This window comes from Vigna umbellata, chromosome 11, assembly GCF_029865625.1.
Source record: "Vigna umbellata cultivar VRB3 chromosome 11, Vumbellata_1.0, whole genome shotgun sequence".
NCBI lineage: Eukaryota > Viridiplantae > Streptophyta > Magnoliopsida > Fabales > Fabaceae > Vigna > Vigna umbellata.
Genome location: NC_142175.1, coordinates 32137293 through 32151136, shown reverse-complemented (window position 1 = coordinate 32151136; position 13844 = coordinate 32137293). Strand labels below are relative to the sequence as shown.

The 13844-nt window shown below is 33.2% G+C and overlaps 1 protein-coding gene across 2 annotated transcripts; it reads left to right on the top strand.

Moving 5' to 3' along the window:
* The first annotated feature begins 3860 nt into the window (after positions 1-3860).
* Positions 3861-12737, top strand: LOC124820021 (dentin sialophosphoprotein-like protein). 2 transcript variants are annotated; one of them, XM_088102241.1, is made up of 12 exons: positions 3861-4257; positions 4827-5053; positions 7403-7470; positions 7758-7832; positions 7969-8315; positions 8423-8491; positions 8570-8658; positions 8764-10932; positions 11061-11138; positions 11244-11355; positions 11925-11975; positions 12406-12737. In XM_088102241.1, exons 1-12 carry the CDS (start codon positions 3943-3945, stop codon positions 12451-12453), a joined length of 3648 nt encoding a protein of 1215 aa, XP_087958367.1. In that variant the 5' UTR covers positions 3861-3942; the 3' UTR covers positions 12454-12737. The 2 variants fall into 2 exon arrangements, with proteins under 2 accessions (XP_087958367.1, XP_087958368.1); XM_088102242.1 differs by lacking the exon at positions 3861-4257 and adding an exon at positions 6158-6217 and having other exon boundaries at positions 5007-5053.
* The last annotated feature ends 1107 nt before the right edge of the window (positions 12738-13844 follow it).

Below are 13844 nucleotides of genomic sequence, written 5' to 3'. Positions count from 1 at the left end.
TCTCAATCTTCTTTTTAGATTGTTTACTTCATCCGTGGTTTATTTGAAAATCATAATACACTATATTGCTAAGTAGGTCACTAATTTATTTAAACTTATACTGATTTAATTAAAAAAGATTTAATATCTATTTTGGTTTATTATTCTTATTTGTTAGTTTTGTTAAAAGTAATTTTCTTATTTTTAAGTTGCTCAAATGGTTCCATCTCACTTTTGGTTGATGACATTTAAAACGCGTAATGTTTACCTTAGCCAATATTAAATTACTTGTCTAGTTTAAAAATATGTGGTCATGGTCATGTGACATTGGCAATATTAAAAGTTTTTATTTCACTTCTTATATTTTATTTTATTCTTAATAGATTTGATTCTTAATAGATTTGATTCTCATATTCTTCTCCCTAAACACATCACCACTTCTTATATTTTATTTTATTCTTAATAGATTTAACTCTCATATTCTTCTTGCTAAACACATCGCCCACCATCGCTGCTCGCACCTAAACCACCACAAAAAACCCCAAATAACATAACTCAAATCAAAATTCTACTCCCAAATCGCGAGATCAAAATCTATAGAGAAGAATCAAGATCTGAAACCCCAAATAATATAACCTAAATCAAAACCCTAGTCCCAAATTGCAAGATCAAAACCTGTAGAGAAGAATCAATAACAGAAACCCCAAATAACAAAATCCAAATCAAAAACCCTAGTTCCAAATCGCAAAATCAAAACATGTAGAAAATAATCAAGATAAAAAACCCTAAATAACAAAATTCAAATCAAAACCGTAGTCTCAAATCGCGAGATCAAAACATGTAGAGAAGAATCAAGAACAAAAACCCCAAATAACAGAACCCAAATCAAAATCCTAACCCCAAATCACGAGATCAAAAACTTGTAGAGAAGAATAAAGAACTGAAACCCCAAATAATAGAACCTAAATCAAAACCCTAGCCCCAAATTGCGAGATCAAAACCTGTAGTGAATAATCAAGAACATAAACCCCAAACAACAGAACCCAAAACAAAAACCCTAGTTCCAAATTGTGAGATAAAAACCTGTAGAAAATAATCAAGAACAAAATCCCCAAATAATAGAACCCAAATCAAAATCCTAGTCCTAAATCGTGAGATCAAAACCTGTAGAAAAGAATCAAGAACAAAACCCCAAATAACATAACTCAAATTCAACCCAGCCAATCATGACCCCTAACCAAAAAATAAGAAGACGAAACCTCCTACGTAGCCACCAAGATTCACGAGTTCGAACTGAAAAAAAGGAGAAGAAGAAAAATTTACAAAAACTAGAAAATAGAGAGGGGAAGAAGTTTCTAATAAGACTTTTACGATAATGAATTGAGGATTTAATTAAGGTAAATAAAGTTTAATTGTAATAGAGAGGGTTTAACTAAACCAATGACTTTTAAACTTGTCACTTCAATTGGGCTAATGTTGTCATTGCAAGACTAAACAGGTGAAAAACAAGAGCTTTGAACAAAACAAACAAATAAGAGAACCAAAATAAATAAGAGAACCAAAATAGGTATTAAACCTTTAAAAAATATTATTTAAAATTATGAGCAACCCTTTACATATGTTTAGATAAGAGCAAAACAAAGTAAAGAAGAAAGTAACACGAGTTACGAGTGTCCTGGGTAAGAAAAAGAAAAGAAGCCACCAGAAAAGAAAAAAGCAAAGAGCAACCAATTTATCATATGCAAGTTTGTGCATATAAACTACCTTAGAGAAAATATTTTATTCCTTATATATTAGATTGCCTCAATCGCTTATTTAAGCACCCATTGAAGTTTTTTACCCACCTTGTTGATGAAGAGATTATTTTTGTTAATGCTTGGAAGCTTCAAGAAAACTTGTGATCTATTCATTAGTAATTATCAGAAGAAGATTTCATTGAAGTTTTCCCACGTTAAAAGTTTGGGTACTGATTATTTTACATATTATTTACATAGGAATCATTTGACCCTAGTTTTACTCTTGCTATTTAATATTTTTACTATCTTTTCCAAAACTTTATTAAAGCCTAGTTAAAAGTTTTATTAGTGCTATAGAAATGGAAGACTATGGTGGTGTAGGAACCATAATAAATTACATTCTATAAATTATTCAATGTGAAATCTCACATGAAAGATTTGTTATTTTACAAATACCTATACGATTAGGTAGAAAAAAGATGTTAAAGCCGTGCATAAATCTGATAAATAAAAAATTATATAGCTTTAACTCCAAATCATTTATGAATTCAATCAATGCTTTAATGTGAAACTAAGCATACAAAAATTTACCTAAAAGCCTGCCTAACATTGATATTTCAGCATGGTTTTTAAAATCAAACACAAAGGGTTGGATTATCCTAAAAGAAATACCTCAACATATTACTTGTCTCAAAATTAAAGAGTCACATGCTATATGATTTAACATCAATGAAGATAAGAAAAAGAACTAGAAAAGGTAAGAAAAATAAAATAAAATTGTACATTAATTTTCAACTTTTAGTGATTTTTTATGGTTCCTATAAAAAGGAAACATTGTCATTCTCCTTTAGAAAACATAGTTAGTTTCATGTTGTGATATTAATAAAATCATCTTAAAAGTTAAAGTGATGATATTTATGAACTTATTTGAAATGTTTATGAATATTTTTATCATAGAAAAAGTGAGGTAAAATAAAAATCACCTTCTCCATAAACTAAAATATTTTTATGAATAATATAATTTCATTTTTATTCTTATTGTACTTAAAAAATTGTATATGAAAAAGTTTTTTCTAAGAAAACTTTACTTTTTTTTATTTATTATTGTTTGAAGGACATGTGCATAGATTATATTTAATATTTGGATCAAGTAAATATTCTTTTATGTGTATAAAGATATTTTTTAGTAAATATATATTTTTTAAAAGATAAATTTATACTTTACAAAATTATTTTGACTGCATAACTTTTTTTAATTTTTTTTATCTTAACTCATATAAATCATCAAATCCCCTTAACTGAGTTGAAATGACAGGTGGAGTGAGGCAAAGTAACAATCTAATTATTATATACCACACATTTTAATTATATATATTTGTTATTTTTATTGTAACCATTTTGTTCTCAACATTTTATTTCCACTAAACTTTCTTCCTTTGTTCATCATGATTGAAGACCATATTTTTCCATAACATCTTCATTTTTTTTTATCTTTTCCTCTCTTTTGACACTAACAACCCAAAATCACAAAATCAATAAAACTAACAATGATATTTATAAATTCAAATTATCTTTTAAAGCTAAAAAAATAGACTTGCTGTTTACAAGAAAAAAAAAGCTCCATCATCTAATTGGAAAAATTGAACTAAATCTCACTCTTTAAAGTTAATATGAGTTTGTTCTGGTTGAAGTTAAATCGAAAAAAAAAAATTTGAACAAGAGTGATTAAGACACAGATTATTTTTTTTTTGGAAAAGCAATAACTATGAAAAAAAGGGAAAATATAATTTTTGAAGGAACAATTCAAGAGATTTAAGAGAAAAAATGAGGGAAAAAATATTTTCAGTATTTTTTTTTCATTTAACAGCTAAATACTATATTTTTCCACTAAAGATAATTTTAAGAAATTTCATGTTACATTAATTATCCATACATATGACTTCTACTTTGGTAGTTTTCTTTTATTTTTATTCCATAAAAATGCAATAATATACAATCTTCATAATTACAATGAAAGATGCAAGCAAGTGAAATTTTGCCTCCCGAAAGCAAATTAGGGTAAAAGAAAAAAAAATCCAAGTGATATAGAAAATTTGAAAATATAGATAATTCTATTATTATTTATTGTTGTGGTATTTTCAATTTTTTATAGCATAGTGGTGCGTTCCATCATCATCATAACAGACATCTCGGAGGGAGGCGAAACAACGCAACCGGCAATCCCGACATGTACGGCGGCGCCTCCTCCAAGCTCGGCCGCGGCGGCTCCAACCGCCGCTCCTTCCCTCCTCCTCCGGCGCCTCAGCGTTCATCCGCTCCAGGAGGCCGCCTCTCCCTCGGCTCATCCTCCCGCAACGCCGCGAAGGAGACGGCATCGACGGCAGCGGTGGAGGAGACTTTCAGCCTGACCTCTGGCAGCAACCCGCTTGCATTCTCGATGATCATACGGCTTGCACCCGACCTCGTGGAGGAGATCAGGCGCGTGGAGTCACAGGGCGGCACTGCGCGTATGAAGTTCGGCCCCAATCCTCACAGCGGAAACGTAACGCTTTGCGCTCTACTTGTTTGGTTTTCAGCATTCGACTGGTTATTGCATCGAATCGAACTTTAAAGTGTTTGTTTATTTTTTGTTGGCTGTTAGTTATGCTCATTTAAGTTTATTCGGAGTAAAAAGGCAAACGTTATGAAGAGTAATGGCAATATAGACTAGGGTAACCGCGTATTCATAATTCAAAACAGAATTTGAATTTGAAATTATACGTCTATGCTTATTGTGAAATGTATGCATACTGTGAAGTTTTGTGAAATTCATTCATGGAAATTGAATTTTACTGATTTTAAACCTGTATCATCATTACTTCATTTTGAATAGTGTTGTAATGATAGTGCTATTAGGAAGTCGGAGGGTCTGTTTGTTTAATTGTGTATTTGTGTTCCTAATTTGCTACAGTTTGCAATGACATATGCTAAATGACCGACTTTTAAACTTACCAATGTTGTTTCTATTCGAGAGTGAAATCAGGTTACTTTTGTCTTCTGTTTCTGTGCTTTTGGGTTTTTGTCAAGCGATTTCTGATTAGTAGTTTGGAATGAATGTTTTATTTGTGCCAGATTATAGATGTTGGTGGGAAGGAGTACAGGTTTACGTGGTCAAGGGAATTGGGTGACCTCTGTGATATTTACGAAGAGCGTAGGAGTGGCGAAGATGGTAATGGTTTGCTTGTTGAATCTGGGTGTGCCTGGCGCAAACTGAATGTGCAGCGTATCTTGGATGAGTCGACGAAGAATCATGTCAAAAGGCGGTCAGAGGAAGCTGAACGCAAAATGAAGTCTCGCAAGTATGTAGCCATAATTGGGGATATTCCTTACTCTTTACCTCATGAACTTCGTATTATGCACTTAACCTTTGAAAACCTTGTCTTTTCAGTGATCTTTCATATTTTTCTTATTAATTTGTTATTGTTGCATTTCATTTGCATTTATAAGAAACTGCACATGACACTTATGCTCAAAAAGAATAATATGTTTGTTCTATGGTATCGTATTTTCAGAATTTGAAGGTATGCAATACAAGTCAATTGATATATAGGTTTTGGTTCTCTAAAGTCAGCAATTCACTTTTTAGTGTAAAGTAAGCAATATCAGTTATTGGTGGAAAATTAGTGGTTGTTGTTAGAGCCTCATGCATGATTAATCATGTGTCACTCTTACTCATTAGAGGGTCCAAGTCCAAATTTCAAACAACCACTAGGGTAATAATATTGAGGCTAGAGTTTTGAGCTTTTTTTGCTTAGTTTTTTGTAAGTCTTATCTATGCTTGCTACACCTTTTATTTCTTTCATATTTCTATTGCTATTTATTTAATAAAAGGAACTCGCAGGATGAGTTATGGGCTTTGATTGTAGATGTTATTGAATTAGGTTTGGACTTAACTTGATCCTAAAATTTAGTTCATGAAGCAAGAATTGCTCAACCCTTTATAAGGGGATATAAGGCTGACTCTGAGCTAAAAGTGGAAGAGAGGGAGGGATAGGTTGTAGGTTTGAGTCCTTCCGCTAACTAAAACTAACATTAATATCTACTGTCTGCTGATAAAATAACTCAAGCATTTATAAGCTCTACAGTGTTTATAAATATCCATTACAACAACGTTGTAGGGCTATTGCATTAGGGATTCCTTGGATCCAAATTTATGATTCTGTTTGCTATTGTGGCTGTCATGGTCGTTGTGATTTTGGCATGCAACCTGCATTCTCTTGTCATCACCAGCGAGTCTTCAGGCATTTGAACAGTTGATATAATATCAATAATTTTTTGATTCATTTTATTTTTATTTGTGTACAACATGATTTTTTTATACATATGTAATTGATATTTATCATATATTTGAACCACTGTGACTTCCACTCTAATGCGAGGCTATTTGCTATGTGGTATAGTAGATTATTGGCTTTTTTCCATTTTGTGTGCTCTGCAATACCCGTGAGTCAACTATAATAGAGGTGAGATCTCGACACACGCATGCCTCATTTGGATTAGAATTTTGACATCTAAAGTGTGAAGATTTATTGCACCAGGTGACAAAGTAGATTGCACTAATAAAGCTGCAGGGCTAAGTAGATTTTTTTTAATATTGCCCGACTAAAGCTGTCTGGTTAGGTAGAACTTTTGACCCACTATCATATCTGTGATAGACTGTGGTACCATCTTGAATTTGGTTAGGTCTTACTCAACCTTAAAACCAAGTGTGGTGAGAATTGCCCTATCCTTTACAAGTTCTACATCGTAAATATCTATAGCGGATTGAATTTGTATTATAGGCAAACAATATATGTGAGCATAGGGGGAACAGATTCTGTTTCAGTTTGGTATTTACCATACAGCAGTTCAATTGTCTTGCAGCGCTCAGTTTGGTGGAGCTTCTAAATAATTTGTTGAACGGGAGCTTGAACCAAAATAATAGGGGTGAGGGAGGAAGAGTAATATAATTGTAGGGGTTGGACTGACTTTTGAGAGTCTTGAATCCCTGGAGTTTAGAGATGCTTCATCATATCTTTTCCTCTTGGTTTTGCAATCTTCTTGATTCTTGGTTCAGATCCAAGGATGCAAGTTGATGTTAATCTGTCTGTTTTCCTGCCCTTGTACTATTCGATTATGTAACCTTACGACATACAATGACACCAACATTCTGTTAAAGCTTTATTTGCTTGAAATATGAGGAATGTTTTTCGCATATTATTCTGTGATTCAATATATTCAAGCTCTAAGGTTAATATGTTGGCTAACCCTAATAATTAGAAGGCAGGAAATATGGCTGTACAATATATTCTAATAATTACAAATACTTCTGGAATATGTACAGGAATCAGAAAATATTCTATCCTAAATTAGAGTACTTACATAGTCTCAACACAACATTTTTCTTAAAAAAGTAAATGAACTGTTGGCGTTATACTCAGCCAAATGTAACAGAGGTTCTTGGTTCAGTGCATACTCTATTTCTATTGTTAAAATTAATCAACTCATCTGTTTCTTTTCCAAATTGGCTGATTAGACACTTCTTGTCATTCAATGAATTTTCTTCTTTTATTCCACACAGTGATTGTTTATGGTGTATTCATCCCCTTCCCCTCACCCTGTTTTCTTCTTTTGGCCAGTTTTTCATTTATTTGTGTTGTTTCCAACAGAGCCATTGTCTTAGAGCCAGGGAACCCGCCTATGAAAAGTCAGATAAAGGAATTAGCAGCTGTTGAGGGTAACTTTTCTTTGTTTCTTTTATTTTTCTTTTGTTTCTTGTATATTACAGTTTTATTTTTCCAGTAACATTTTCAGAGTATTTTTATTTTCTTATTTCATTGAGATGAATAAGTAGAGTTTTACACACACACACACACACACACACATATATATATATTGAGCATGATTACATGCGTATCACCACTCTATTTTCTTCTGCCAAGGCTTTTCATTTTTACAGTCTTTAGTTTAATAAAATTTATATTTGACTATTTTTCTAAATAGCCTTGTACTTCCCTTGTCCAGCTACAACATGGAAGAATTACAGTAAGAAGAAAGAGGCTGCTGCACTCAAGAAAAGAAAAGTGGAAACCCTTCAAGGTGATTGAAGTTTACATCTTTCCAACATAGTTTCAATCAATCTCGAGATAGCATCACTTACCAGTATTGAAACCTTCCTTATAAATTTCTGTTAGCACGTGTAATTTATCTGTAGTGTATGGGATTTTTTTAATAGTTGGTGGACCCCCAAAGTCTTCCCATAGATCTGGATTGACTTCTACTAATACCAATACCAAGGGCAAACATTCCTCTCCTCTTCCGTCTCCACCAGATCCTTTTGCTGCTTCTTCCTCCCCACTGGTAGTTGCAAATATGTCTAAGAGCTTTGAGGATGCTATGCCCGTACAAATGACAGGTAAACAAGATACTAATGTTGTCTCTGAGAAAGAAATCTCTACCAGGACAAACAATGCTGTGAGGAACACACCAGGAGGCAAGGGACCTAATGGGTCTAAACCAGCAGATTTGCAGGGCATGCTAATTTCTCTTCTAAAGGATAAACCTAGTGGAATGACTTTGAAGGTGCTGTAGAGGATCCAGAAATTGATTCTTCTTAGGCTTATTTTTAATTTCTCTAACTTTGATTCATCTAATTTATCTTCCTAACTGCCTCCCCCCTTATTTTATAGGCTTTGGAGAAAGCTGTTGGAGACACACTTCCGAATTCCATAAAAAAAATTGAGCAAATTATAAAAAAGGTAAGTAGTGGGTTTTTTTGAGGCTATTGTTTTATGATACTCTTGTTGTCTAATATTTCATTTAATGTTGATGTTCAGATTGCAAAATTTCAAGCTCCAGGAAGGTATATATTGAAACCGGAAGTGGGTTCTGAAAACTTAAATAAGCCTCAGATCGAAAGTGGAAGGTACCTTTTATTTATTTTTTTTAAAATCTTAAATAGACCAGTACAACAAGTATCTCACTTTTGTGGGCCCCTTCGTGCATTTAAGGTGTATATTTTTTGGTACAGTTCTCCTGATGGTAGTCACAGCCAGATGCCTACTCGTGAAGAGTTTCATGATCAGACATCAGTCCCGCAGGGAGGATCTGAAGAAAAAGTTCCAAATGTTGATATGGAGGAAACGGTTAATGTAAAATCCAAAGTAGAACAAGATACAAACAGCTTGGAAAAAGTTGATGCCCAACATACTTCACCTGATATTCTTGGTGACAAAAAAGGTTCTGATCACAGTGAAGGCCAGGCAGGCAGCTCCAGTGATAGTGGTAGTGACAGTGACAGTGATAGTGACAGCAGTGATAGTGGCAGTGACAGTGGAAGCCACAGTAGGAGCAGAAGTCCTGCCGGATCAGGGAGCGGGAGTAGTAGTGACAGTGAAAGTGATGCATCTTCTAGCAGCAAGGAGGGACTCGAGGGTTCTGATGAGGATGTAGATATTATGACTAGTGATGATGAGAAAGAGTCAAAACAAAAAGCCGAAGTCTCTGATCAAAGGATGCCCTTACCCATTCAAGGAAAATCTCCTCATGGAAGATCAATGCAGAATGAGGTTGATGAGAAGCAGGATGGTAATGAATCTGATCCAATTGAAATTGAAAAGGACTTACCTGAGGAACCGGAAGCTGAATTAGATCTACCTCCAGCTACCATTCCAAATAGAGGTGGAAAATATGCAGAAGAGACAAGACCATTTTCAATTGACTATGAACAACTCCAGGAACGCCAAAATTATATAGGGAGTCTGTTTGATGAAAAAGAAAATGAAGTTAAAGATAGCTCTAGGCATGAACAGTCTGACAGCTCCGACAGGTTCTCTAAAGGTAAACATAAGAGGGTTTCTGATACGAAGAATGTAGATGAGAAGTCTGCAAAGAGGTTGAAAGCAGAATTGTCTCCCAGTATTGATGCGCAGACATTAAAAAATTCTCGGAACTTGTCTCCTTATGAATTTACTGAAGACATTGGTAAGGGACCTAGTGTACCAGTGTTGAACAGAGCTGACAGACAAGCAAATTTGAGTGTTGGCTTACAAAAGGGACCCAATCGAGCATTTCCTGGAAAATCTAGTTCAGATTTTCCACAAAAGTCCTCAGCTCAAACTCCTTTGGAAAACCCTTCCTACTCATGGGAAAAATCAGACAAACAAGGTGAAAGTGTAAGGCACAGCAAAAAACACTCAGCAAATGACTTTCCTGCCCGTGAAGCTTCTTCCGTGCAGAAAGATAAATCTCATAAAGACGCATCAAATGAAGATATTAATGCCACTGAGAAAAAGGTTTCAAGGAATTCCAGGGATGGTAGTAATGGAAGTAAAGAGCCTCTATTTATGGATTCTCATTACCAAGAACAAGGTGAAATGGTTGGTAAATCAAGGGAGCGCCGGCAAAGTACACAGTCTCACTTGGGAACATCACCTAAGGAAAGCGACAGAAGGATTCTTGATCAATCCCCTGTAACTAATGGGCAAGGTGTCTCTCTTCAAAGAGAGCTTTCAGATTTGGAGTTGGGTGAACTTCGTGAGTCCACTCCAGATGAAACTCATGTTACAAAACAATTTGAACGAAAAGGTTCCTTTAAACAGTTGGAAAAGAAAGCAAACACGTCAGAGGATAGGAATTTGGATATCACTAGAGTAAAACCATCATTGAAGGCAAATTCAGATTCAGGAAAACAGTCCTCAGCCTTTGTAAATTCTGGTTTTCCCAGTAATTTGGACAGCACTTACAAAAAGAACTCAGATAATCATTTTGAGGATTCAACAAAATCTCGTTCTAGAGTTATGCAGACTCATTCACAACATTTGAAAGCTGATAACGCAGAAGTTGGATCTCAAAACAAATTGGTAGAAACGAGTAGTAAATATAGAAATAATGAATCTGGGGTGAGTCGAGATACTGACTTGGAAGGTCGCAGTGAAAGCAATAGAGGAGTTCCTGCAAATGCATCTAAACAACAAGACGGTAAAGGGGCAATAGTTTTCTACCCTGGGAAAGAAAGCAAAAGGCAAACATCTAATTCAGTGGAAGAGATGGCTGACGGAGGAAAGGATTCTGGGTTTGCTGATAGAAATCATAGTGATCAAAAGAAGAGAGAGTCATCTTCAGATGAAAATAGTTGCTCTTATTCAAAGTACGAAAAGGATGAGCCTGAATTGAAGGGTCCAATAAGGAGTTTTTCTCAGTAAGCAATTATTCTTAAGCTTTTTTAGTTATACTGTTGTTTGAGTAGTTCATGTTGTCATAGGGTACTCCTCAAGTTTGCACTTGCTCTTTTTGGCATCTGATACATTTTTTCCTATGCAATGATAGATATAAAGAATATGTCGAGGAATTCCGTGACAAATATGATAGTTACAACTCCTTGCACAAGATTTTGGATGGTTACAGGTAAATGCCCTTACAAAAATCAAGGTTTCATTGCTTCTTCTCTTAGAAATTTAGTTTGATCACCTGTCCGATGTTCTGTTTAACATCTCTACCCATAATTTATAGGGACGAATTTCAGAAACTGGGTGATGATTTAGAACATGCTAAAGCCAGGGATACGGATAGATATTATGACCTTCTGGGGCAGCTGAAGGATTCCTTTCGACACTGTGAACCGGTATGTTCTATTTTTCTCCATTCAATGGATGCAGTATTTTGTATTCTTATGGCAGAGTGCAAATGTTGGACAAATCATGTTTTAATACATCATTATCTGCATTTAACAGAAAAAAACTGACTCGCTTAAGCTCCTTCTATATAATCTCATCCATTTACCTTTCTGTTGGGATGATACAGTCTTTGAAAATATTTGTACTCTCTAAATCACACATACGATAATCTTGAAGGAATTTGTGTTTATTTAAAGTGATTGTACACGAGAAAATTAATACCCTAGTTGACGTGGATGTCTTTATCTGGTTTGTCTTATTATATTAAATGGCAACCTTTATTGCATTAACAGCAGTGGTAACTGACTGCCAGTTCCCTGGTTCGACTTGATGTAATTTTACTTGAGTTTAACATTAAACTAATTAGTGATTTATCTTTTGCTTAAGAATTTGTGTTTAGGATATTGGAGTTTTTTTTCCTCCTAGTGTTTCATCATTCATGTGTTACCTTATTTGCATAGCTCTCCTTGTATATAGTAATATATCTTTTTAACTTGTGAGCATGCTGGAATTGCAGAGACACAAGAGGTTGAAGAAAATATTTGTTGTTCTTCATTTGGAATTGGAGGTAATTATTTACATTTTCTATAACTTTGATTTAGAATTTTATTTTTACGGTGAAAATACCAAAGTATCAACCTATAATATTGATTTGGTCCTGAAATTTTGCGTACACACACACACACTATTTAATTCTTGACTATGTCAATCTCATGGCAAAGAAGATCTCCGATTAGAAATTGACTAACTTAAGAGTCTAAATTTTTCATGAAGTTGACAGGAACTAAATTAACAAAGAAGGATAAATTCATCTTGAAGTTAACTGATTCACGTAAACTTAAGGAACAAATTAGCATTGATTGTCGTTTTTGGATTCAAAGTTCTATGTTTCTTCTTTTTATTAAATAATAAACATTTTTGTCTTCTCTCGTAATTGCTTTGTTTTACTGCTTCTTTGTACATGTTCCTAACGTTTCTTTGTTCTCGCTTTTATGCAGAATATTAAACGAAGGATCACGGACTTTGCAAACTCGTATAATAAATGATGAGAGTGCAAGAGTACTATATTGATAAAACAGAAGCCTGTTCATCAAGGTTAAGAACTTTTGGGAGACACGATGTGCAGTTTAGATGAATTTTTGTGTAGGTTGGGTATGCTCTTTATTGGTAGAGCCATCTATCTGTGTATAAATGAAATTTTGTCTATTTTGGTATTACCTATAGGTCTGCCATATTTTTTTTAGCTCAGGCTGTCCTTCGTTTTGTTTTTATGTCTTGATAAATGTATATTATTTTATTTCGTTTAACAAATTAACCTAGCTTTAGTTTATCTCTCAAGAACTTCAAATTTTGTTCATGATCTTTATTATCAATAACAGCATTTGATCCTTAAAAAATATTTGAAAGATTTATTAGTTTTAAAGTTTTCAGAGGCAAAATGTAAACGAAATTTTTTACACTGACTAAAATCACAATATTCATTTTATAAAATCTTAATATTTAAGTCGTGGGTTAAGTATTCAAATTTTAAATACGAGCATAATTTTCTTCTGTTTTTCTTGGTTAAACTTATGTTCGTATATTAATTTAAAGGGTCAAAAGATAAGAGTGATTAAATTGAAATTAAATTTTAGAATAACTCATCCAATTTAATTGCGTTAGTTTTATTTTTTTTTTCATCTTATTATCCAATGAACTAGCTATTTAATTCAACTTTGATTTGATACATTCCACTTTTGAACAATTGTTTCTCCTAGAAGAGAAATTAGGTTTTTTTATGAAATGTTAAAAATGTTGAAATATGAGATTTGTATATTTAAAATAAAGTAGTAAAATTGAGTAGCAATTTATAGTTCAAGGATTATTCTGTTATATTATTTGTTTCAAAAAACAATTTAATCATTTTTTATATTTGATTGAAGATATAACAGCATTTGTTTTTATAGTTCTATAAATATTAAAAATTAATTTCATTCAATACTTTTAATAGTTAGTAGTTTATTCATGTATCGAAGTATAATTTCTTACTCTTTTTCTCCTTTTATTTCTCAATTTTTTATTTACCCACAATAAATTAGGTATCCACATCGAACAAATTGAATGCTCTCTCCATTTAATTATCTTAAAAAATGTTTTATAAATTTTATGAATCATAATGTCTCAATAAGCTCTAAGTTACAAAATAAACTGTTCGTTACAACTTTTTACTCCTTTTCATTACAATTGGGAATACTTGGTAGAAAAAATAACGTCTGTGGTAGAGTTAAAAAATGATTTGCTTATTTTAAAATAATTATTTTTTATAATAAATATTCTTATACACCATGTAAAAGTTATTTATCAGTAATAAAAATTTGAATAAAAATAAGAAAGTTATTTCACTGGAAAAGCATTTCTGAAAAAAAAAAAAGCATTTTTATGTCCGAAAATTCTTTTA

Excerpts from the sequence above, each read along its gene's own strand:
- LOC124820021 (XM_088102241.1), top strand. The coding sequence starts at position 3,943 with ATGTACGGCGGCGCCTCCTCCAAGCTCGGCCGCGGCGGCTCCAACCGC. Across the intron at positions 7,471-7,757 it reads GGAATTAGCAGCTGTTGAGG|CTACAACATGGAAGAATTAC; the intron begins GTAACTTTTCTT and ends TCCCTTGTCCAG. Across the intron at positions 11,976-12,405 it reads TTCTTCATTTGGAATTGGAG|AATATTAAACGAAGGATCAC; the intron begins GTAATTATTTAC and ends GCTTTTATGCAG.